At 44.8% G+C, this 26,377-nt stretch overlaps 1 protein-coding gene across 8 annotated transcripts in view; it reads left to right on the top strand.

Annotated features, from left to right (window-relative positions):
- The window catches only part of PRKX (protein kinase X-linked), a 426,401-nt gene that overhangs the window by 208,619 nt on the left and 191,405 nt on the right, over window positions 1-26,377 (top strand). For all 8 annotated transcript variants that reach the window (XR_003857043.1, XM_029603697.1, XM_029603699.1 and 5 more), the window contains exon 5: window positions 20,571-20,666. Coding sequence is in view for 7 of the 8 variants with exons in the window: in XM_029603697.1 (XP_029459557.1) it covers window positions 20,571-20,666 (96 nt within the window). In the remaining variant the exon portion in view is untranslated. The remainder of the gene's footprint in view (window positions 1-20,570; window positions 20,667-26,377) is intronic.

The following is a 26,377-nucleotide window of genomic DNA, read 5'->3' as shown; positions in this document are numbered from 1 at the left end:
AGGGCTATTGACCCTGGAAGTAGGAGTTTGAGTTGCTGTTACTGAGATGACACCAGATCCAGAATATCTTTTTTGTAGGGTGAGTTGTATGGGGAAGTCATAATTCTGCTTTACATCCATTATTGTGGGTCAGGGGGCTTCCCGTGGATGCAAACTGTACTTTTACATCTAGCCCCGTGACGATCATGGGTCAGTGTGTCACGCATGTGAGAACAATCTGTCAGGTGTATCCCGACAGAAAAAAGGTTGAGAACCACTGCCTTAATGTTTGCAATGTTGCAAAAACTTTGAAACATTTAGAACTTGGAAAAAGCTCATTCCCATCAGCCATGTAGCCTATAATTTTACTCTGTTTTCTAGGGGTGAGAGAAAATTCTAATAAGGTGGGGAACAGGACAGGTGCAGCCCATTGTGCAAGTTGTGCACTTAGCAGCCTGGGGGGCTACCTGGGGTCTAAGGGGCCGATGCAATACAGTACATCAGTTCTCATAACCTGCCTGTCTGCCAGTAATGAAAATGACTGCCACTCGGACAGACAGGCAGGTAGGTTATGAAAACAGATGCAAAGTTTACTGGCATTGGTCTTCATAACCGGCAGCCATGGCGGGTCGCATTAGCAAGGAGGCGCTAAGGTTGTGCAAGCGACCCTAGCGCCTCCTTCCTAGTGCGACCCCCCCCCCCCCCCCCTAATTTGAATATTACATGGTGTCCCCTTGCGGGCGCCATGCGTGCATTAAAAAAGTGGGCGCTGAAAAGTCAGCTCCCGCTTTCAGCGCACATAATTGCATTGACCCCTAAGTCAGCAGCCTGCCAGGGCCAAAAGAAGGTAATGCGGAGGTACTCGAATCGCTGCGTGGTTGAGATGCTGGGGTTGCTGGACTGATCCCAACCCGCCAGGTAGCCAGAAGAGTAAAGGCCATGAGGTAGTTCCCAACCTGCCCTATAGCAAAAGTGAAGGAGGTGGCGGCACAGGGTTGCTGGGAGAGGCTTTGTGTGAGAGGGAGCTGATTTGTGTCTGAGCAGGAAGGAGCTTGTATATTGTATATGTGTGTGAGGGAGCCTGTGTGTCTGAGCATGTGTATGTGAGTCTGCATGTGTCTGAGCAGGTATGTGATATGTGTGCCTGAGTCTGAGACCAACATGGAGACTGATTGACCCAGAATCCTCTGCTGCCTTGGCCTGCTTGCAGTTCTGGCCATGTGAACCTTAAATGCCTTATTGACCCTAATTTGGAGAAATTCCAGGAGACATCTGGACAGCAGCTGAGCTGTCTAAAACTTGTGATGGAGGGTCATAGGGTCACAAAAACAGCAGAAGGAAAAGGTCAGAACCTCAGGCTAATATTCCAACTACAGTAGCACCCGAACAAACAGCTTAAGTCTTGGAGAACTCACTGAGGATGAAGAAAAATGACAGGACAAAGGACTAATGGAATGTGTGAACATCAGGCAAGTGGGCCTCAATTTGGGAAGGGGATCAGGGTAGGTACATAATGTGTATGAGAGGGAGCACTGAAACAAGTGCAGAGATCATGCTAGAGGGATGATGGAGTAGGTCTAAATAGTAGTAAGTTCTCTTTGAGTAATAAATTCTGCAGTTTATATCAGGAACGCTTGTGGTATCCAAACATAGGGTGTTCTCTGAGTGGGTGAGAGTCCAGGCCTGCCACTTCTTTTCATGTGTGTGAGAGAGGCTGTGTGTGTGTCTGAGCATGTATGTGTTTTTGTTAGCATGTGCATGTGAGGGGGGTGCATGCATGTGTCTGAGCATGTATATGTGTGAGAGAGAGGGATCTTATATGTAACTAGAGTAGCCGCCAAGTGGTTAGAGCAGCGGGCTATGAACCAGGGAAACTGCTCCTTGTGTCCTTGGGCAAGTCACTTTTACCCTTCGTTGCCTTAGATACAGACTTACTGCCTGATTCACTAAGCCTTTTCTCCCATTCCGTGTCTATGGGAAAATACCTTGATGGGATAGGGAATACCTGCAATACCTAAACGTAATCCATATTGAAATGCCAAAAAGCAGAATATAAATAAAATCAAATCCTGATAAAGTCCCAAAAAGGGTGCATGTGTGAGCATGTGTATGTATGTGTGCGAAGGAGCATATATATGTATTTGTGTGCATGTGAAGGAGAGGAACGTGTGTGTGTGTGTGTGTATAGGTATATATCTGTGTCTGTGAAAGATGTAGGAGAAAGTTTGTGCATCCCTCTTCCACTAATCTGCAACAATCTCAAGGTGACTGGAAATCAAAAGTTTCCAGGTATGTAGAGCATGAATTATTTTTTCCTTATTAGTTTTATTTTTGGGGTGTTTGCTGTTTTGAAATATTTTATTGGTGTTTGGGAAATTTAAAACACATTGAATATGAGTTTATAAATTATTGGATCTTCCATTCATCATCTGTTTTGAAATATTTTTATTAGTATATTAATACTATTGTGATTAATGTATTTTTATATTTCTTGATTTTGTTTAATGTTTGAGGATTGGAGGTATTTGTTTTTCCATTGTTGCACTGCATCAAGAGTCTAACTTGTTGCAGTTTCCAGTTCACTTTTTGCCTGCATGTTTCTATTTATTCTTTATGGGCTCTGTGTAACCTAGGAGAGGCATTCTGCTAACGTGTAGGAATCTATAGCAGCTTGGTTTGTTCTGTGATTTGGTGTTTTAAGGCCTGTTATATTTATTTATTTTTAATTTTTATCCCAGGACAAGCAAGGATGCTAGTCCTCACATATGGGTGACATCAGTAATGGAGCCCTATGTACGGAAAACTTCTTTAAAAGTTTCTATGAAACTTTTGACTGGCACCAGAGTGCCTACTGAGCATGCCCAGCATGCCATGATATTCCCTGCCACAGGGGTCTCCCTTCAGTCTTCTTTTTTCCGCGAAGCAGTTAGTCTCGCGGTCACTAGGAGTCCGGTGGAATTCTCCAAGCTAAACTTTGAAAAAAGTTTTCGAAAACTTCAGCCGCAAGGGTCTCCCCTTAGTTAACACAGATCGCGGTAAGTTTTCTGTTTTTCGCGGTCCCGTTCCGTTTTTTTGGAAAATATTTTGCCTTAGTGGCCGTCGACGGCTGTCCGGCCTCAAAATGGCTACAGGTTTTAAAAAGTATCCAAAATGCAACCGGAACATGTCCATTACGGACCCTCACCAGGACTGTGTCCTCTGTCTTGGTGAAGCCCATGATGTAAAATCATGTCCCTTATGTGCCACGATGACATCAAAAGGCCGTCGACTTCGACAAGAAAAAATGGAGCAGTTGTTTAAAATACAACTGGTATCAGGTCCATCCACCTCAACTCAATCGTCTCCGGCTGGGTCGATTCGGAAAGTCGTTTTCAAAAAACGTCATTCAGGTGAGTCGGGAGATGTTTCCTTTTCCTCCCCCTCACCATCGTCCAGGGCGTCGACATCGGGCAGTGAAAAAGCCCGCGAAAAAGACAAGCATCGGCATCGTAGGCCGCATGCGGCATCCGCTACCTCGATACCCGGCGAGCCATTGACGGAGGGCGGTACGCCTACTAAGAAACCTCGGCTCCAGGATCAGGCTTCGGAACCATCGACAGGGCGATCCCCGCCGATTCCGGCGCAGGGAACCGTGCCTCCTCAAGGCTCTGAGGAGGTACCGGCATCGCCGTTACCGCCTCCCCCCATGGGTGCTCTGTTCTCACCATCCATGCGGGCGGAACTTGATGTGTATATACGTCAAGCGGTCAGAGATGCTTTCATCGAGTCGATGCCATGACCTCAGCTGTCTACGCCAGCGATGCCCTCGACACCGGTCCCAAGAACATCACCGGTTCCAATACCGATACCCTCGATGCCGATTCCAGCAATTGCACCGCAACCATCGAGGCCGCCGATGCCGCAAATTCCGGCACATATACTGCCGATGCCATCGATTCCAATTCGGCCACCATCGATGCCACATCAAGAATCCTCCATTTTCCAACCTTTAATGGATAAATTGGATTCCTTAATTAAAGTTTTTTCAACTTCACCTCAGGATTTCGATTCTGACCCACAGCAGGAGCCACAGCCTGGTCCATCGGGTGTTATGCCACCTATTAGGCCTTATACACCAATCTCTGAAGTTCCCTTCAAACCATCAGGGCATCCTCTGGATACTGCTACGGACTCAGACAATGATCTATCATCTGAAGAAGATATCCTGTCTGAGCCTTCACCACCAGAGGACAGAAAGAAATCACCACCAGAAGATCTTTCCTTCTCTAATTTTATAAAGGAGATGTCTGATACTATCCCATTCTCTCTCCTCTCAGAAATAGACACCAGACAAAAGACCTTGGAGGTCCTTCAGTTCGTGGATCCTCCTAAGGAGATGCTAGCTATTCCAGTACACGAAGTCCTGCAAGAGCTAATGTACCGGATGTGGGAGCACCCTGGTTCTGTGGCAGCAGTTAATAAACGTGCTGATGCCACATATCTTGTTCAACCCATTCCAGGGTTTCAAAAAGCTCAATTACCACATCAATCTGTAGTGGTCGAATCAGCCCAGAAAAAGGCTAAGAGGCTGAAACAGCATGCTTCCACACCTCCAGGTAAAGACAGTCGATTCCTGGACAATTTAGGAAGGAAAATCTTCCAAGGAGCAATGCTGGTTTCACGAATAAACTCATACCAGCTATTCATGAACCAGTATCAGCGTGACCTGTGGAAACAGGTTGAAACACTTTCCCAACAGTTACCAGACCAATTTCAGGACTGTTTCCTTCGCCTCGTGCATAAGGGCCTAGAAGCAGGCAAGCACGAGGTGAGGGCCACTTACGATTCCTTTGAAACGGCCTCCCGGTTATCGGCATCAGGAATCACAGCTAGAAGATGGGCCTGGTTAAAATCATCTGAACTTAGACCAGAGGTTCAAGAAAGGTTGGCAGACCTACCTTGTCTAGGGGAAAACCTTTTTGGTGACAAAGTCAAAGAGGCGGTGGCAACCATAAAGGACCACCCGGAAACCCTAAAACAGTTGTCTCAGCTTCCTCAAGAGACACACCAACCTTCTAGGAGGCCTCCTAGAAGAGAAGCCAGGAAACCATACTATCGCCCTTGACGATACTATCCTCCTGCTACCAGGGCCAGACAGCAACGCCCTACACAGCGTTCCCAACCTCGACAGAGGCCTGCTAGGCCCCAGCAGCCTGCTCCTACTGCATCTACATCAGGCTTTTGAAAACCAGCCAGAGAGCAGAAGCCCCTCTCAAAATCCTCTTCCACACTTACCAGTCGGAGGTCGAATATCTTATTACCATCAAACTTGGACCTCCATCACAACAGACCAATGGGTACTCTCAATTACAGCTCAAGGGTACCGCTTGGATTTCCTCACTGTACCAAACTAAAATCCCCCCCTTTCATCTTGGACAGTGTCTCATCACTCCACAATTCTACAAGCAGAATTATCCACCCTTCTGATTGCCAGGGCCATAGAACAAGTTCCCAGGCCTCAGTGGGGCAGAGGATTCTACTCCCGATATTTCCTCATTCCAAAGAAAACCGGGGGCCTACGTCCTATCCTGGACCTCAGAAATCTCAACAAATTTCTAAAGAAAGAGAAATTCAGGATGGTTTCGTTGGGCACCATGCTACCTCTTCTTCAAAAAGGGGATTGGCTCTGCTCTCTGGATCTTCAAGACGCTTACGCTCACATTCCCATCTTTCCTCCTCATCGACAGTACCTGCGATTTCTGGTGGAAGGACAACACTTCCAATATCGAGTACTACCATTCGGCCTAGCGTCAGCACCTCGAGTATTCACAGTGTCTTGCAGTAGCGGTGGCACATCTTCACAAACAAAGAGTGCATGTGTTTCCTTACTTGGACGACTGGCTCATCAGGAGTCAAACACAAAGCGGAGCTCTCACTTCTCTCCAGCTCACAATAAAGTTGCTTCACTCCTTGGGGTTTCTCATCAACTACGAGAAATCCCATCTCACACCATCTCACCAGTTGCAGTTCATAGGTGCAGATCTCAACACCATCACAGCAAAAGCTTTTCTTCCAAGAGACCGTGCTCAAGCGCTCGTTCTCCTAGCGCACTCTATTCGCAATCAGTCTCGAGTTACAGCTCATCAGTGCCTCACCCTACTCGGACACATGGCCTCAACAGTTCGTCACTCCCATGGCCAGACTAACCATGCGACTACTGCAATGGACACTCAAATCTCAATGGATTCAAGCCATTCAACCATTGTCCACTCCCATGCAGATAACACAAGATCTGAGATCTTCCCTTCTCTGGTGGACATCAACGATCAACTTGCTCAAAGGCCTACCTTTCCAGCAACCAGTTCCACAAGTGACTTTAACTACAGATGCGTTCACCTTGGGGTGGGGAGCGCACATTGCTCATCTAAAGACGCAAGGCACGTGGACAAAGCAAGAAGCCTCCTTTCAAATAAACTTTCTGGAGCTTCGAGCTATACGCTATGCTCTACATGCGTTCAAGGACTGCCTTTCACACAAGACTGTTCTGATCCAACACAGTAGCCATGTGGTACATCAACAAGCAAGGGGGGACAGGTTCCTACCTCCTTTGTCAAGAAGCAGCTCAAATTTGGGACTGGGCCATAGCACACTCAATTCTACTAAGGACCACCTACCTAGCAGGCATCCACAACACAATAGCGGATCGCCTCAGTCGTCACTTCCAACCCACATGAGTGGTCTCTAGACCCAACGCTAGCAACCAAGATATTTCAACGCTGGGGTCAACCAACAATAGATCTCTTTGCATCCCATCTGAACTACAAAGTAAACAATTACTGCTCTCTCTTCTGGCAGCAGAACAGCCTACCAAGGGACGCCTTTGCTCGCCATTGGAACTCAGGCCTGTTATATGCGTATCCACCGATACCGCTTATAACCAAAACTCTAGTGAAACTTCAACAGGACAAGGGTACCATGATACTCATAGCCCCATATTGGCCTCGACAAGTATGGTTCCCCACACTGCTAGATCTCTGTCAGGGATCCAATTCTCCTGGGAGTAGCTCCCAATCTCATAACTCAGGAACAGGGTCAGCTGCGCCATCCCAACCTTCAATCCCTATCCCTGACAGCATGGATGTTGAAAGCTTGATCTTACAACCACTCAACCTTCCAACCACTATAACTCAAGTGCTGATAGCTGCACGTAAACCTTCCACTAGAAAGAATTATTCCTACAAATGGAAACGGTTTACATTGTGGTGCACTCAGAAAGATTTAGATCCTTTCAGTTGCCCCACTACCTCACAACTAGATTACCTTTACCAACTCTCAGACTCTGGTCTTAAGACATCATCTGTACGGGTACACTTAAGTGCAATCTCAGCTTACCATAACAAGCTGGGAGATGCATCTATCTCCACACAGCCTCTCGTCAGTAAATTCATGAGAGGCCTAACTCACATTAAACCTCCAGTTCATTCCCCAAGCATACAATGGGACCTGAACGTAGTACTAACCAGGCTTATGCGTTCTCCATTTGAACCCATAAACACCTGTGACCTTAAATACCTTACTTGGAAAACGGTATTTCTCATAGCCATTACATCAGCTAGGAGGGTCAGCGAACTACAAGCGCTAGTCACATACGAACCTTTTACAAAGTTCCTACATGACAGAGTAGTCCTCAGTACACATCCAAAATTCCTTCCTAAGGTTGTCACGGAATTTCACTTGAACCAATCCATTGTTTTACCAACATTCTTTCCTAGGCCTCGTTCCCATCAGGGTGAAAGAGCCTTACACACTTTGGACTGTAAGCGTGCGTTATCCTTCTATTTAAACCGCACAACAGCCCAAAGGAAATCCAGTCAGCTGTTTGTATCCTATGATCCAAACAAACCAGGTAAAGCAGTGGGTAAGCATACTCTGTCAAACTGGCTAGCAGATTGCATACAATTTTGTTATGAAAAAGCAGGCCTTACTCTTCAAGGGCGAGTAAAAGCACACTCAGTCAGAGCAATGTCAACTTCAGTAGCACACCTTCGCTCTGTACCTATTCTGGACATTTGTAAAGCAGCAACGTGGAGTTCTCTTCACACTTTTACAGCTCACTACTGTTTAGACAGAGGGAAGACAAGATTCAGCCTATGGACAATCTGTCTTAAAGAACTTGTTTCCAGTTTAATCCCAACTCCTTCTACATCCAACCTGCTGTGATTTCGGCTGATTCATTTCAACAACAATACTTCACTGTTGCTTCACCTCAAAATGACTCAGCCTCTAGCTTGCTAATCACCCATATGTGAGGACTAGCATCCTGCTTGTCCTGGGATAAAGCAAAATTGCTTACCTTGTAATAGGTGTTATCCCAGGACAGCAGGATGTAGTCCTCACGAAACCCACCCGCCACCCCGCGGAGTTGGGCCCGATTTGTTTTATTATTTTATTTTTGGCTAACGCTAATTGCTACAAAACAAGACTGAAGGGAGACCCCTGTGGCAGGGAATATCATGGCATGCTGGGCATGCTCAGTAGGCACTCTGGTGCCAGTCAAAAGTTTCATAGAAACTTTTAAAGAAGTTTTCCGTACATAGGGCTCCATTACTGATGTCACCCATATGTGAGGACTACATCCTGCTGTCCTGGGATAACACCTATTACAAGGTAAGCAATTTTGCCTTATATACCGACATTCTTATATAATATACAAATCATACCGGTTTACATTAAAACAGAAGATGCAGGAAAAATGTTTCCTTTGTCTAATACATTGAACATTTATAATTTATATTTGCGGTGTATTAGGTTTTAGGGCCTGATATATTTGCAGTGCTGCCTTTTAATAGGTAAGGTTGTACTTTTTAAGTGTTGGCAGTGGTTTTGGTATGGGAGGTTTATTGTATTTTAGTTGTAATAAAATATACTTCTGGTTCCCAGTCTTTTTTGCAGAGTTTTTAGGTTGGCACCAAAGCAGTGCATGTAAACATAATATACATGTTGTGATATGTTTTACCTCAGAAGACTATACTTATTCTTTTTCATGTAAAATCTGTTATAAATGTGCAATTCTTAAACTGTGCATGGAGACAGGTGGGAGGGGGTGCAAGAGTATAAGGTTTTCCTAGGGCACCTAATACTCTTGCACTAGCTGTGGATTCCAGGGTAATGTGTGTGTGACATTTTTAAAGTTTAGGTTCCTGGGCGGAGCTAGACTTTTTTTTTGACTGTCCCAAAACTGAAACGAATGAAAAGGGGAGTTTGGGGTCGGGAGGGCAGCACAATAATTGTACAAGGCAGCAGAAAAGCTAGCACCAGCCTTGGTAGGGAAGCAGTTAATGTGTTTGCATCCACATTTAAATTCTTAAGATTACATTTTGCAATGCATTGCTCTTTTTTTTTTGACTGCTTTCTTTTTCATCTTCAAATAAGTTTTTGTTTTTACTTTTTGCAAATTGTATTTAGAAATGGATAAATCTAGTAACTAAAATGTTTGTTTTAGAAAAAAAATCGACTTTTTTTTATTTGTTTGTTATTGATGATAAACAAACATTCCAAAAAGATAACAAACCAAACCTTCAAAGTTTTACATTTGCTCCATAGTATTACACATGAGATAGCATGAGAGCAACCCTCAGGCAGTGTTTCTGCAAGCTAGAGGGAACACATATGACAGGATCAGGAATAAAACAAGTACATGTGGGCACCAACGACAGGAAAATGTGGGAGGGAGGTTCTGGAAGCCAAATTTAGGCTCTTAGGTAGAAAGCTTAAATCCAGAACCTCCAGGGTAGCATTCTCTGAAATGCTCCCTGTTCCACGCAGAGGTCACCAGAGGCAGGCAGAGCTCCGGAGTCTCAATGCGTGGATGAGACGCTGGTGCAAGGAAGAGGGATTCAGTTTTGTTAGGAACTGGGGAACCTTTTGGGGAAGGGGGAGTCTCTTCCGAAGGGATGGGCTCCACCTTAACCAGGGTGGAACCAGACTGCTGGCGCTAACCTTTAAAAAGGAGAGAGAGCAGCTTTTAAACTAGAACAAAGGGGAAAGCCGACAGTCGCTCAGCAGCGCATGGTTCGGAGAGAGGTATCTTCAAAGGATACTAATGATGCGTTAGAATTAGGGCATCCCGACAGTGAGGTTCCAATAATTAGAAAAATAGTCCAAGTGCCTGTAACTAAAAACTCACCTGAGCTAAAAAATTCTAACTTATCCCTATCAATTAAAAAGCAGAATGAAAATACAAACAAAAAACAAACTTTGAAATGTTTGTATGCTAATGCCAGAAGTCTAAGAAGTAAGATGGGAGAATTAGAATGTATAGCAGTGAATGATGAATTAGACTTAATTGGCATCCCAGAGACATGGTGGAAAGAGGATAACCAATGGGACAGTGCTATACCGGGGTACAAATTATATCGCAATGACAGAGAGGAGCACCCGGGAGGAGGTGTGGAGCTTTATGTCCAGGATGGCATAGAGTCCAACAGGATAAACATCCTGCATGAAACTAAATACAAAATTGAATCTTTATGGGTAGAAATCCCTTGTGTGTCGGGGAAGACTATAGTGATAGGGGTATACTACCGTCCACCTGGTCAAGATGGTGAGACGGACAGTGAAATGCTAAGAGAAATTAGGGAAGCTAACCAAATTGGTAGTGCAGTAATAATGGGAGACTTCAATTACCCCAATATTGACTGGGTAAATGTATCATCGGGACATTCTAGAGAGATAACGTTCCTAGATGGAATAAATGATAGCTTTATGGAGCAATTGGTTAAGGAACAGACGAGAGAGGGAGCAATTTTAGATCTAATTCTCAGTGGAGCACAGGACTTCGTGAGAGAGGTAATGGTGGTGGGGCCGCTTGCCAATAGTGATCGTAATGGGGCAGATTTTATAAATCTGCGCACACGCGTACTTTTGTTTGCGCACCAGGCGCGAACAAGAGTACGCGGGATTTTAATAGATACGTGTGTAGCCGCGCGTATCCATTAAAATCCAGGGTCGGCGCGCGCAAGGCTGCCCAAAATCGGCAGCCTGCGTGCACCGAGCCGCACAGCCTGCCTCCGTTCCCTCTGAGGCCGCTCCGAAATCGGAACGGCCTCGGAGGGAACTTTCCTTCAACCCCCCCCCCCCCCCACTTTTGTTGGCAAAGTTACGCTTGCTGGAAGCAGGCGTAACTTTGCGCGGGCCGGTTGCCGCGCTCCATGTTCCGGTCCGGGGGCTGGTCTGGAGGCTGCGGCCACGCCCCCTAGCCGAAACCACGCCCACGCCGCCGCCCCCGAAACGCTGTGTCACTCGCGACATGCCCCCTAAACTGCGCAACATTGCCGACACGTCCCCCCGACACGCCCCTCCATGCAAGCTCCGGGACTTACGTGCATAGGCTCGGCGCGTGCAGGGGGGGTTTGGGGTAGGTTTTCGGGGGGTACGCGCGTATCCCTTTGAAAATCTACCCCAATATGATCAAATTTGATTTAATGACTGGAAGAGGAACAGTGTGCAAATCCAAGGCTCTCGTGCTAAACTTTCAAAAGGGAAACGTTGATAAAATGAGAAAAATTGTTAGAAAAAAACTGAAAGGAGCAGCTACAAAAGTAAAAAAAAAAATGTCCAAGAGGCGTAGTCTTTGTTAAAAAAAATACCATTTTAGAAGCACAGCCTAGATGTATTCCACACCTTAAGAAAGGTGGAAAGAAGGCAAAATGATTACCGGCATGGTTAAAAGGGGAGGTGAAAGAAGCTATTTTAGCCAAAAGATCTTCATTCAAAAACTGGAAGAAGGATCCAACAGAAGAAAATAGGATAAAACATAAACGTTGGCAAGTTAAAAGTAAGACATTGATAAGACAGGCTAAGAGAGAATTTGAAAAGAAGTCGGCTGTAGAGGCAAAAACTCACAGTAAAAAGTTTAAAATATATCTGAAGCAGAAAGCCTGTGAGGGAGTCAGTTGGACCGTTATATGATCGAGGGGCACTTAGAGAAGATAAGGCCATTGCGGAAAGATTAAATGATTTCTTTGCTTCGGTGTTTACTGAAGAGGATGTTGGGGAGTTACCCGTAATGGAGAAGGTTTTCATGGGTAATGATTCAGATGGACTGAATCAAATCATGGTGAACCTAGAAGATGTGGTAGGCCTGATTAACAAACTGAAGAGTAGTAAATCACCTGGACCGTATGGTATATACCCCAGAGTTCTGAAGGAACTAAAAAATGAAATTTCAGACCAATTAGTAAAAATTTGAAACCTGTCATTAAAATCATCCATTGTACCTGAAGACTGGAGGATAGCTAATGTAACCCCCATATTTAAAAAGGGCTCCAGGGGCGATCCGGGAACTACAGACCGGTTAGCCTGACTTCAGTGCCAGGAAAAATAGTGGAAAGTGTTCTAAACATCAAAATCACAGAACATATAGAAAGACATGGTTTAATGGAACAAAGTCAGCATGGCTTTACCCAGGGCAAGTCTTGCCTCACAAATCTGCTTCACTTTTTTGAAGGAGTTGTTAAACACGTGGATAAAGGTGAACCGGTAGATGTAGTGTACTTGGATTTTCAGAAGGCGTTTGACAAAGTTCCTCATGAGAGGCTTCTAGGAAAAGTAAAAAGTCTTGGGATAGGTGGCGATGTCCTTTCGTGGATTGCAAACTGGCTAAAAGACAGGAAACAGAGAGTAGGATTAAATGGAGAATTTTCTCAGTGGAAGAGAGTGGACAGTGGAGTGCCTCAGGGATCTGTATTGGGACCCTTACTTTTCAATGTATTTATAAATGATCTGGAAAGAAATAAGACGAGTGAGATAATCAAATTTGCAGATGACACAAAATTGTTCAGAGTAGTTAAATCACAAGCAGATTGTGATAAATTGCAGGAAGACCTTGTGAGACTGGAAAATTGGGCATCCAAATTGCAGATGAAATTTAATGTGGATAAGTGCAAGGTGATGCATATAGGGAAAAATAACCCATGCTATATTTACACAATGTTAGGTTCCACATTAGGTGCTACAACCCAAGAAAGAGATCTAGGCGTCATAGTGGATAACACATTGAAATCGTCTGTTCAGTGTGCTGCGGCAGTCAAAAAAGCAAACAGAATGTTGGGAATTGTTAGAAAGGGAATGATGAATAAAACGGAAAATGTCATAATGCCTCTGTATCACTCCATGGTGAGACCCCACCTTGAATACTGTGTACAATTCTGGTCACCGCATCTCAAAAAAGATATAATTGCGATGGAGAAGGTACAGAGAAGGGCTACCAAAATAAGGGGAATGGAACAGCTCCCCTATGAGGAAAGACTAAAGAGGTTAGGACTTTTCAGCTTGGAGAAGAGACGGCTGAGGGGCGGATATGATAGAGATGTTTAAAATTATGAGAGGTCTAGAACGGGTAGATGTGAATCGGTTATTTACTCTTTCGGATAGTAGAAAGACTAGGGGGCACTCCATGAAGTTAGCATGGGGCACATTTAAAACTAATCGGAGAATGTTCTTTTTTACTCAACGCACAATTAAACTCTGGAATTTGTTGCCAGAGGATGTGGTTAGTGCAGTTAGTATAGCAGTGTTTAAAAATGGATTGGATAAGTTCTTGGAGGAGAAGTCCATTACCTGCTATTAAGTTCACTTAGGGAATAGCCACTGCCATTAGCAATGGTAACATGGAATAGACTTAGTTGTTGGGTAATTGCCAGGTTCTTATGGCCTGGATTGGCCACTGTTGGAAACAGGATGCTGGGCTTGATGGACCCTTGGTCTGACCCAGTATGGCATTTTCTCATGTTCTTATGTTCTTAACCTGCAGGTAAGAACAGTATCCCCACCACAGGACATCATATGCGAACAGTAGGTTACAGAGTGAAAGAAGATACTGGGCTCCAAGGATAACACACAAATTAAGCCTTTAGCAAGTAGACAGATCATTAGGAATTAGACTCAGTGCCAGTGGTGATAAAGAAAAGAGATATACCTCCCATCGAGCAACAAAAAGCCGTCGAGGGTGAAACCATTCCACTTTTGTTATACATTTATCTAACAAGCAGGTCTGATGAATGAGGTTACGCAATTGTGTCAAGGTTGGAGGATCAACAGTCAGCCATTTCTGCAGAATACATTTCTTGACTAGTAAAATCACTAGGCGGAACCACCACCGAGTAGTCTGTATCTGAAAAGGAATACCTCGGCTATCATCCCAGAGAAAGACATTAACATGAAAGGCAAATTGGATTGCACACATCTGCTGGAGATAACAGTGTACCTTCCCCCAAAACAGTCTGAGGGTGGTACAGGACCAAAATTGATGACCAAGAGTGCTGCGAAAAGCCCCACATTTGGGACAGCAGCCAGTGCCACCTCTCCCCAATTTACTCGCCTGCGTGGAGGTTATGTAAAATCTATGTAAAAATTTAAATTGAAGTTCTAGTAAAGGAGTGGGCATAAATAATGATTGTGCTCTAGAAAAACATTGCCTATGGTAGGGTGTGGTTAAAGAAAGTCCCAACTCTCCCTATTCCAGCCGGCTACCGCAGTGTCCCAATTAGGAGGAGCTTGGCATTTGTCTTAACAGTTTATACCAAAAAGAGAGCCTATGGCGAGTAGGATCGGCCATATCTAAAAAATCCGACAAAAATTCCCAAGCAGGATGATGGGGGTCCGGTAGCTTTAAATTACCAATATAATGTCGGACCTGCAGGTACGCGTAAAAATGCCATGTCGGAATACCATAGAGGTCTTGTAACATGGTAAAAGAATAAACTATATTGGAATCAACCATTTGCCACACAGACGTAATGCCTTTCTCATACCAAGTCCCAAAAAGCCGGTTTTGCAAGCCTGGAGGGAAATCTAAGTTTCCTAGGAAGGGCAGAAAATGGGTAACACCACGGGGGAACTGGAATCATTGACAAGCCCACTTCCAAGCAACATATTAGGTTTAATTAACACACTAGTTCGAAGATGAAAAGGGAGCTTGTACAAGGGCTTATGGAGGACAAAAGCAAGCTTTAAAGGCTTAACCTGCAATTGTTCAATCGCCAATGGGGTATAATAGGATGTGGTCATAAGCCAATCCTCAGCATGACGTAGTAGACAAGCCACATTATATACCTTAAAATCCGGGCCCCCCCCCCCCTGCTGTTTAGGTAATCGAAGGACTTTCAGGGCTACCCTGGGTTTCTTACCCTGCCACAGGAATTTTCGCAGTTGAGCATCCATGACCCTCAATTCCCGCCTGGTCCAGGCAATAGGAAGTAATTGCATTGCATATAACCATTGGGGGAAAGTGATCATCTTATATAATGCAATCCTACCCACCAATGTCAGAGGAAGGTGAGACAATCTGGAAAGCAAAGTATTCATTTTATTCAGAAGTACCTTATAATTGAGAGCTTGGATCAAGGATGGTAGTTTAGGAATAAGAATGCCTAAGTACTTAAGGTGATGATTTGCCTGTGGGATAGGGAAATCAGCAATTTTGGGAGCCAGGCATGGTCAATAAGAAGAAGGATTTACCCAGATTTAATTTAAGACCAGCCAAAGGACCATAAACATTCAACTCCTGTATTAGTGCCTCCCAAGATGACTGCTGGGAGCTAAGATGAGCCAGTAAGTCATCAGCACAAGCTACTAACTTATATGGAGCAGATTCACCAGGGCGAGGAGAAATCCCTCTTATAAGTTCATTTCCCCGAATATGATTTAAGAGAGGCTCCAATGTGAGTACAAATCAAAGGGGAGAGAGTGGACAGCCCTGGCGAGTGCATCTATGTATAGCACTGAGGCCAATGGGTTATAGAACAAAGTGTGAACAGCCGATCGAAAAGATCCAGTAATACCCAAGAAATCCAGGACTGCATACATAAATGGCCAGCCCACCCTTTCAAACGCTTTTTCAGCATCAAAACTAATCAAAATAGATGGGATATCTTGCCAATGACACGTCTCAAGGGAAGACAGTATCTTCCAAACGTTGGAGGAAGAACTACATTCCTTCACAAAACCAACCTGATCCTCATGAATAAGACAGGAAGGAGACGTGAGAGGAGAGTGGCCATAACCTTTGCTAAGAGCTTTATATCAAAATTGAGAAGGGAAATTGGTCTATAGGATTCTGGTAGGGTGGGATCCTTCTTATCCTTGGGTATGCCTGTGATATATGCTATGTTGCAATACAAAGGAGAGGCCGGATGGTCAATAAGATCATTAAGTATTGCTGCCAAAGGCAGCACTACCTGGGAGGAAAGAATCTTGTAAAACTCAGCCGAGTACCCTTCCGGGCCCGGAGCCTTCAAAGGTTTGGCCGTCTTTATGGCAAATTGAAGTTCCCGGGGTTGAATGGGTAGATTTAGCTGAGCTAACTGATCTTCAGATAGACGTGGTAATCCCGAGTGAGTTAAATAATCTGCAATGGCCCCTGGATCTACAGGGTCAGCCTGATATAGCTGCTTGTAGTACTGGCAAAAAAGACCCCCATGGCCTGGTCGGTGTTAGTTAAAGTACCGGTGGGAGTTCGCATCGTCGTTGTGTGTCTTACTTCCCCAAGAATTAGTCATATTTGCCAAAAGCCTGCCCGATGTGCTGCCATGATGATAATATTTGGCTTTAAAATAAAAAGCAGATTTCCTCGCCCGAGCATGCAATAAGGAGTTTAGTTCATGCATAACAGCATGCGGTATTGATTTATTAATCTACGTAGGGGACTTCTCATAAGCACGCTTAGCAGTCAGTAGTCAGTCCTCTAATGAGTGGATCTGTTGTAATTGTGCTTTGTTACTGCGAGCGGCATAAGCTATCAAAGCACCTCTAAGGACTACTTTCACTGTTTCCCAAAACAACAAAGGGTTAGATTTATGCTGCCCATTGTGACCAACATAGTCATCCCACTGTTTAAGAAGGAAAGTTTGAAAAGTTCCAACTCCAGACAAACGGCGTGGGAATCGCCAAAGGCGTGGAAAAGTCTGGTGTCCGAACCAGGAAATCCAGGAGGACTGGATTGTGATCGGAAACTACTAAGGGGCCCAATTCCGCTTGTAGCACCTGTGCAAAATCATTACTCTGAGTTAGAATGTAATCAATTCGGGATCCCGTGCAATGAGCTCGGGAGAGATGAGTATACTCTAAATCAGAAGGGTGGAGCGTCCTCCATGTGTCCAGTACATCTAAAGCCTGACATACCATGGAGACACCCTTGGTAGGAGCATCCCCCGGCCCAGCCTTTTTGGTAGATCGATCATGTTCAGGATCCAACACACAATTAAAATCTCCCCCGAGCAATAGGTGACCCTTGGCATGGGCAGCCAGCAGGGCAACCAAACGTGTATAAAAGGTATGTTTATAGACATTGGGAGCATATAAGTTGCAGAGAGTGAAATCCCGCCCTTGAATTTGACCAATTAGTATGATGTATCGGCCCTCATCAGTTATCATGTTTTCCAACTGAAAAGAGCTTCTTGCCTATCAAAATTGTTACACCAGCCACTCGGGATGAACTTTGTGCTGAATAGACCTGATGTTACCCACATTCTACGGAGTTTCTGATGTTCAGGCGCATCCAACTTCATTTCCTGTAGGAAAGCTATATGGACACGATGGCGCTGCAGCAATTGTAAAATTTTGTAGCGCTTTTTAACCGAGCCAATTCAGAAACATTCCAGAACCCAAAGCGTATTACAGACTGTGGCATGATACAGCATATGAAAAGAGAACAACATGACAATAATAGACAAAAACCAAGAACTCGAGTCTCCCAGCCCAAACCCGAATCTAGAAACCCAACGAAGCCCTTTATCAACACACAGAAAATCACCCTGCTAGCCAAAGATCTGATGTCCTGAGTCCCTAATTCCCCACCTACTACCCCTCCCAAATTTACTCATTCTCTAACCATAGAGAACTGGACTTCCTTCTGCATGGATCATTCCCCCCCTCCCAGGAAAAAAAAAAAAAGATAAGAGAAAAAAAAGACATTGGAGATAAATGTCACCCAGTAATAGGCCAATAGAAGATATTACTTGGCAGTCTCTATAGGTCGCTGGAAAAAAAAATTAGATATAATAAAAATAAAGAGATAAAGAAATCAATACAGCAGCACTCAGTAGGCAACAAACTAGGTAAACGAGGTCATCCCTCAATGTCTACCAACTTAGCCTGGGTGGGGTCTTGACAATAGGGCTCCCAGAAATAGCCAAAGCTGGAATAAACAAGTCCCCACTCAGAATGTAAGGCATGGATGGCAGACAAAGCCACGCAGTAGAAAAACGCCGTCCTCATTAGCCAACAAGAAGTAGCAAACATTAGGAAGTTGCATGCTGAATATTTAGTTGTATAGTATGTTCGAGAACAATGTCAAACAGTATCAGAAGTAATAAAAACAAAATAAAGTATAAGTAAGGAAATAAATGTTCCCGGCAATGTAGATCCAGAGTCAATTCCCTCCACCTCCTGTGGGAGACTGAAAAAAGTAAGCATGGTTTCAAATCAAGGTAAAATCCAAATGACCAATCTCTTCCCAATCTCGTGGAAGGAAACCTGGCAGAGAATTCCTCTCACCCGCTGAAAAAGTACATTCCCAGGAGATAAGACACCAAATCATTGCACTCCCCAGCCTGTGGAAGGCTGAAATAGTGGTCATTGCAACAATATAAGGGATCCAAAATAAAAGAAAAATCACCAAAGAGCATGGTATTCTCCCAATCTTGTAAAATGAAACTCAGCGAAGAATTCTGCTCATTCACCCGCTTGAAAAATTAATGGTGCTCACAAACTGCTGCGCTGCATCAGCCGACTCAGAGAAACGAGACTCATTCTGCCAGGTAATCCTGAGTCTGCCAGGAAACTGAAACATAAAGGGCACCTTGTTTTGTGTCAACTGGGTGCAGATGGGAGAAAACGTCTTTCTTTGAGCGACCACTAAAGCAGAGTAATCCCGAAATAGTAAAATCGAGGTCCCCCTATTGTTCGCTTCTTCCGATACGCAAGCAAAACTTCCATTTTATGAGCTGAGTTAAGGAACTTAGCTATGACCGGGCGTGTGCGCAGAGAGTTAGATTGTTTCTTCCCCAATCTATGCACTCGTTCAATTCTCAGGGTGCCATGTTTCTGTGTGAGATCCAATACCTGAGGGAGCCAAGATTCCAGTAGGCCTGGTAAATCGCTATCTTTGATCGTTTCAGGGAAACCAATAAATCTAAGATTATCCCTGTGGGATCTGTTTTCCAGGTCATCTATCTTTTTAGCTTGCTTCTCATTCTCTGCTTTTAAGTCAATGACCTGGTTTTCAAGACGTAGTAACTGATCTTCGGCTGTCGAGATTCGCGTTTCTGCTTCCTGGAGGTGCTTCGCTGACTGTGTGAAAAGCTGGCTCATATCCTCAAATGTTTGGTATAATTTTTCAAATTTCTCGTCGAGAGTGGCAACCATGGCATCGACCATTTCCGTTACTTTTCCGTCATGTTGTTCCGGGGACAAAGGGGAACCAGCCGCCGGCGCCATTTTAAGTTTAGTTTGGCGGTATTTGTCTGGGCCTCGGCGCTGCGGTTTCGTCGCCATATATTGTTCTGTGACAATTCCAAATCCCAAAAATGCCAAAATATAATCGCTGAGATAGTTGTCAAATTGAAGTCTGCTGAGCGGTAGAAGAGCGCAGAGGAGAGCAATAGAAAAACGATCTGGAGGGAGGGAGGACGGAGCTCTGCAGAATCGCGTCCTACTCCTCCACAATGCTACTGGAAGTCCTAATCTACTTTTATTATAAAATGCAGGCAAACTTGTTTTTGTTATCTTGCTAACAAATGAACTAGGTCTTTTAGCAGAATTTTTATTCCATCTCTATATGATCCATTAAAGTGAGCCTTTGGTTAGAACAAGAATGAAAATTTGGGAGGAAGCAGTGCCTATTTCTTGCTCTTAATGAAACGCTTTAATTCTGGTATGCATTGCTGATACAGAGGGGCTTTATATAGCACAAAATCAGATATAGCCAATCGGATTAGAAATTTGTGCTTGCATGGCACACTAAGTCCTATACATGGGTGTTATACATGGGGACCAAGTTCAGATTTTTATTCTGCAGAAGGGAAGAGAAGAGGAGCCATATATGTCGTGTAATTCATTAATAGTTTGTTTTTAAACTGATGGGCCTGTATTTTTCTAAATGTATATATTCTTAAAATGACACCAAAAGCACTGGCGCTCGCAGATTAGAGATATTGCTGTGTTACGCTTCAACCTCAAAAAAGAACATGCAAAATATATGAGTATTTGGGGATCATATGATTATTTGGAAGGTACTTAATTGGTTGCTTGACCTGTTAATATATGGAGCTATACGCAATGTTCCTAGTATGTGTTGGAGTAACTCCAGTTGATTGATTGATTGAATTGGCCTAAAAATACTGTTTAATTGATGAAAGATTCTTCTTTTTTTGTATGATGTAGAGGAGTTTTCCTCTATCCTTCTTGTTGTATGCTATGAAAAAGTAAATAAACAATTATTAAAAAAAAAGACACCAGCACACACAAAATTAATGTCTTTAACATGAATTCAGCCAAGTGACATTCTGTGACAGAACTCTCACTAAAATTAATCCCTTTTTTAAATATAACAGATTTCCTCCATTTTTTGATGACAACCCATTTGGGATTTATCAGAAGATTCTTGCTGGCAAAATAGACTTTCCCAGGCATTTGGATATATACGTAAAGTAAGTTTTTATAACTTTATTTTGATTATGATATCTTTTAATACTTAGAAAATGTTAAATATCTGCAGAACTATAAGATAACATATTAATGAATGCTGTATCCATTTATTATATGCCCTGGTAAGAAAGCTTCACATAATGAACATTAAGCTTGTAATTCTCAGCAGTTTGTTAAACACTTTCTGAACACACATTCTCTATGGCATGTAGATGTGAGCACATCCCACATGTAGTAAGGGAACAGCCAAGTGCTCTGTTTTAGTATAGGACTGCCAACTGTCTGGATTTGAGGAAATGTCTAGAAGTCAGGAGGAGGGCTAAAATGTCCAGAAAATGTCCGTATTTTAGCCCTCCAATCCAACTGCAGTCCACTCAGCTTGAAAACCTTCTCCAGGCCAGCAACAGTGCTGTCAACTAAATCAGTGGTCCCCAACACTGTCCTGGGAGCCCACCAGCCAGTCAGGTTTTCAGGATATCCATAATGAATATGCATGAGAGAAAATTTGCATGTTATGGAAGTAGTGCATGCAAATTTTCTGTCATGCATATTCATCGTGGATATCCTGAAAACCCAACTGGCTGGTGGGCCCCCAGGACAGGGTTGGGGACCACTGAACTAAATTAACATCATCCCTACTGCCAAGGCCTGTCAGCACCTCTTCTATGGTTCCTGCCGCATGCAATTCAAACGTCAGCAGTTTGAACTGCAGGGGGCTTCATAACCCGTGTGGTCCAAACAGCTGATGTTTGACCTGTGTGCCACAGAAGTGTAAGAAGAGGTGCTGGCCTTGGCAGTAATGGCAGCGTTCACTTAGTTGAAGACACTGGCGCTGGGTGGAAGGAGCTGCAGCCCAGACAAACTATGGGTGAAGAAGTGCCTCATGGGCAGCAGGCCAGCAGGGAGCCAAAGTCTTGCCAGCAAAAAAAAAAAAAAAAAAGCATTCCAGGAGCAGCAGGCTGGCAGGGAGCTTCAAGCCTTACAGACAGAAGATGATACACCTTGGGAGTAGAGAGCAGGCCAAATGTATGAACAGGGAAGGGGATAGCGCCTTCAGCATCTTCCTTCCCACCCACAGCAGGAATAAGACATAGCAAGGCTACCAACATGCTGTACTAGAAAAGCCCTGGAATGTGAGAGCCTGTGTGTATGTATGAGGGAAAGGAAGCCATTGAATGTGAGAGAGCCTGTGTATAAGAGAGAGTGAGTGAGTGTGAGAGCCTCTGTGTGTACATGTGTGTGTATATATGTGAGAGAGGGAGCACCTGTGAGGGGAAGAGAACACAAGTGAGATGGAGAAAGAGTCTGTGTGTGGAAGTGGAAGAAAAAGAACCAGTGAGTGTAAAAGACTGTGAATGGGAGGAGGGGGGAGAAGGAAGAGCCTGTGACTGTTAGAGAACCTATTTGTGGGAGAAAGCCCATGAATATGAGAGCCTGTATGTGTATGCGAGGTAGAGAAAATGTGTTATCCCAGGACAGGCAGGATGCTAGTCCTCACATATGGGTGACGTCACTGATGGAGCCCTATTCCAGAAAAACTTCTGTCAAAGTTTCTAGAAACTTTTGACTCGCACAGTGTGCCCACTGAGCATGCTCAGCATGCTATGATATTCTCAGCCACAGGGGTCTCCCTTCAGTCTTCTTTTTTCCGCGAAGCTGTTAGCCTCACGGTTCTAGGAGTCCTGTGTGGTGAAATTTCACCATATAAAAAGTTTGTTTAAAACTCTGAAAAACTTCGACACTGTAGGGGTCTCCCATTTTTACCATCGCGGTAAGTCTTTCTGTTTTTTCCGACTGTTCCGCAACCGTGTATATTAGCCTGAAAGTCGTCGACGGCTGTCCGACTCTCACAATGGCTACGGGTTTTAAAAAATGCCCGATTTGTTGCCGTACCATGTCCATTACGGACCTGCACTTAGAGTGTGTACTCTGCCTCGGCGAGGGACACGACATCTCGACATGCCCAAGATGCGCCGAGATGAGACGCCGAAAGGCAGAAAATGCCGGATGGAGAAAATGGAGCACCTGTTCCATTTACAACTAATGCCGTCGACATCGATGTCCACGCAGTCATTTCCGCCTGGAGCAATACGAAAGGTCGCCCTCAAAAAATGAAGACTGGATGAAGTGGGGGATCGGCCGTCGCCAACCCCTTCTAAATCCTCGATAAAATCGACGTCGATCATCGAAAAGGGTATCGAGCAAAAGCATTGACATCTGAGGCCTCACGATCCCGAGACCGATCCGATAACCGGTGGTCCATCGATGGATCCTGAATCAGCGCCGAAGAAACCTCGGAGAGATGATGCGACACCGACGCCTTCCACCCCTAGGCGATCCCCACCGATATCTGTGCCGGGAACCGTACCTCCCCAGGGCCCTGCGGAGGTACCGGTATCGCCTTCGCTGCCTCCTCCCATAGCTGCTCTGGTTTCACCAGCTATGCGGGCGGAACTGGACGGGCATATCTGCCAGGCAGTCAGGGATGCGCTCCTCAATATAACTCCGATGCCGGCTCAGAGTCCACCGTTGAGGCCAGCGCCATCGCCAACACCGGTTCCATCGATGCCGTTACCGACCCCATCGCCGGTTCCATCGATGCCATTACCGACTCCATCGCCGGTACCATCGATGCTGATGCCCGATATCTTTTTTTTGCGCCGATTTTAGCAAAATTAGATGCTCTCATCGGTGCTATTCCGATGAAACCTCAGGAAGTATCGATGCCAACACCGAGGGGAGAGGACATTACAGAAGAATCTCCGATTCCGGAACCACTCCCAGGTCCATGGGAATTCCACGTCCATATCCACCAATTTCCCCACTGTTCCCATCCAAACCCAGAGAACAACTGTCGATGCCAAAGATGCCCATGCCATTTACACCTCTTTGACTGCATACTCCAGATACATGGGATGATCCTAACACTGATACCTCCTCAGAGGAAGTCCTCTCGGAACCCTCTCCTCCAGAGGAAAGAAGAAAATCCCCTCCAGAGGATCTGTCCTTCTCAAATTTTATCAAAGACAGGCTGACACCATTCCCTTTCAGCTGCAATCTGAGTAGGACACCAGACAAAAGACCCTGGAAGTGTTGCAGTTCGTAGACCACCCCTAAAGAGGTTTTAGCAATACCAGTACATGAAGTCCTTGTGGAATTGTTACACAGGTTATTGGAGCATCCTTAAATAAAAGAACTGACGCAACATACCTGGTCCAACACATCCCAGGCTTCCAGAAGACTCAACTACCTCACCAGTCAGTAGTAGTTGAGTCAGCATAAAAGAAATCAAAAAGAATAAAGCCTCATTCGTCAACTCCACCAGGTAAAGATAATAGATTCTTGGACAACACAGGCAGGAAGATGTTTCAGGGATCTATGTTAGTTTCCAGAATTGCGTCCTACCAATTATATATGATGCAATATCAGTGTAACTTATGGAAACAGATTCAATAACTCTCTGAAACTCTCCCCAAGCAGGTCCAGGATTCTTTCACTTACATAATACACAAAGGCTTAGAAGCGGGCAAACACGAAGTTCGTGCAGCGTACAACTGTTTTGAGACTGCATCAAGACTGTCTGCCACAGGTGTAAGTGCTCGAAGATGGGCCTGGCTCAAGGCCTCAGACCTGAGACCGGAGAAACTGGCTGATCTCCCTTGTGTAGGAGACAATCTCTTCGGTGATAGTTAAAGAAGCGGTTTCCCAACTAAAAGAGCACTCAAAAACACTGTGACAACTGTCCTCTGTACCTCAGGAGTCTCAAACATCAGCAAGAAGACTCCCAAGAAAAGATTCCAAACGCTCATACTACAGGCTGAGGCGTTACTATCCACCTCCAGCCCATGGACGATCATCCAGACCACCTCAGAGCACAGTCTAGGCAACCAAGAGTGGCTAGAGCTCAACCCCCTCCGCAAACAAGAGCAACATTGGGGTTTTGAAATACTACCAGAGAACAGCAGCCTGTCTACCAATCTGACCCCAAATTTGCCGGTAGGAGGTCAGATTACTTTCTTCCAACACAATTGGTCACACATTACCACAGACCAGTGGGTACTCTCCATCGCATCTCAAGGGTACTACTTGGATTTTCTCACTATACCAAATGATACTCCACCCACCTCGTCTTGGACAGTAAACAACCAATCCATACTCTTACAGAAAGAATTATCCACCCTTCTGAGAGCCAGGGCCATGGAACCTGTTCCCTGGTCTCAGCAAGGCAGAGGATTCTACTCCCGTTATTTCCTCATTCCAAAGAAAAAAGGAGGCCTACATCCCATCCTAGACCTCAGAAATCTCAACAAGTTTCTGAGGAAAGAAAAATTCAGGATGGTTTCTCTGGGCACCATGCTACCTTTACTTCAAAAAGTAGATTGGCTCTGTTCCCTGGATCTTCAAGATGCTTACGCTCACATTCCAATCTTCCCTCCTCATTGCAAGTATCTGTGATTCCTAGTAGGACATCATCATTTCCAATACAGGGTGCTACCATTCGGTCTTGCCTCAGCACCTCGAGTGTTCACAGAGTGCCTAGCCGTAGCAGCTGCCCACCTGCGCAAGGAAGGCGTACACGTGTTTCCTTACCTGGATGATTGGCTCATCAGAAGCCAAACACAGCAAGGAGCTCTCAACTCCCTCAAGCTCACAATAACTCTACTCCATTCATTGGGATTCCTAATCAACTACCAGAAATCCCACTTCATACCATTTCGCCTGTTACAATTCATCGGAGCAGAATTAAACACCATAACAGCAAAAGCTTTCCTTCCAAAAGACTGTGCACAGACACTCGCCTTGTTAGCAGGCTCTCTATGCGCACGGACACAGGTGACAGCTCATCAATGCCTCACTCTCTTGGGTCACATGGCTTCCACAGTTCACGTCACTCCTATGGCCAGATTAGCCATGAGACTCCCTCAATGGACACTCAAAACACATTGAATACGGGCCATTCAGCCACTTGCTTATCCAATTCAAGTAACTCAGCAACTACTGTCCTCGCTCCTATGGTGGACAACCATGAACAACTTGCTCAAAGGCCTACCTTTCCAACAGCCAATAACGCAAGTCACATTAACTACAGATGCATCCACTTTAGGCTGGGTAGCACACCTTGGTCATCTGCAGACCCAAGGTACTTGGACAAAACTCGAAGCCACGTTTCAGATAAACGTCCTAGAGCTTTGAGCTATGTTATGCACTGCATGCGTTCAAGGACTGTCTTTCCCACAAGACTGTTCTGATACAGACAACACAGTAGCCATGTGGTACATAAACAAACAGGGAGGTACGGGCTCATATCTCCTTTGTCAAGAAGCAGCACAGATTTGTGACTGGGCCCTAACACACTCAATGTTTCTATGGGCCACTTTATCTAGCAGGCATTCACAACGTAGTAGCGGATCGCCTCAGTCGTCAATTCCAACCTCACGCGTGGTCTCTGGATCCAGAAGTGGCGACCAAGACCTTTCAACATTGGGGCCAACCAACAGTAGACCTCTTTGCATCACAAATGAATTACAAAGTGGACAATTATTGTTCCCTGTTCAAGCAGAGAAACCGCTTACCCAGGGACGCCTTTGCTCGCCACTGGAATTCAGGCCTTCTATACGAGTATCCCCCGATACTGCTAATAACCAAAACTCTAGTGAAGCTACAACAGGACAAAATGTCCATGATACTCATAGCCCCGTATTGGCCTCGACAA

The sequence above is a fragment of the Rhinatrema bivittatum genome, chromosome 5 (genome assembly GCF_901001135.1).
Source record: "Rhinatrema bivittatum chromosome 5, aRhiBiv1.1, whole genome shotgun sequence".
Classification (NCBI taxonomy): Eukaryota; Metazoa; Chordata; class Amphibia; order Gymnophiona; family Rhinatrematidae; genus Rhinatrema; species Rhinatrema bivittatum.
The sequence above is the reverse complement of the archived record's forward strand: the minus strand, read 5'-3'. Positions and strand labels throughout refer to the sequence as shown.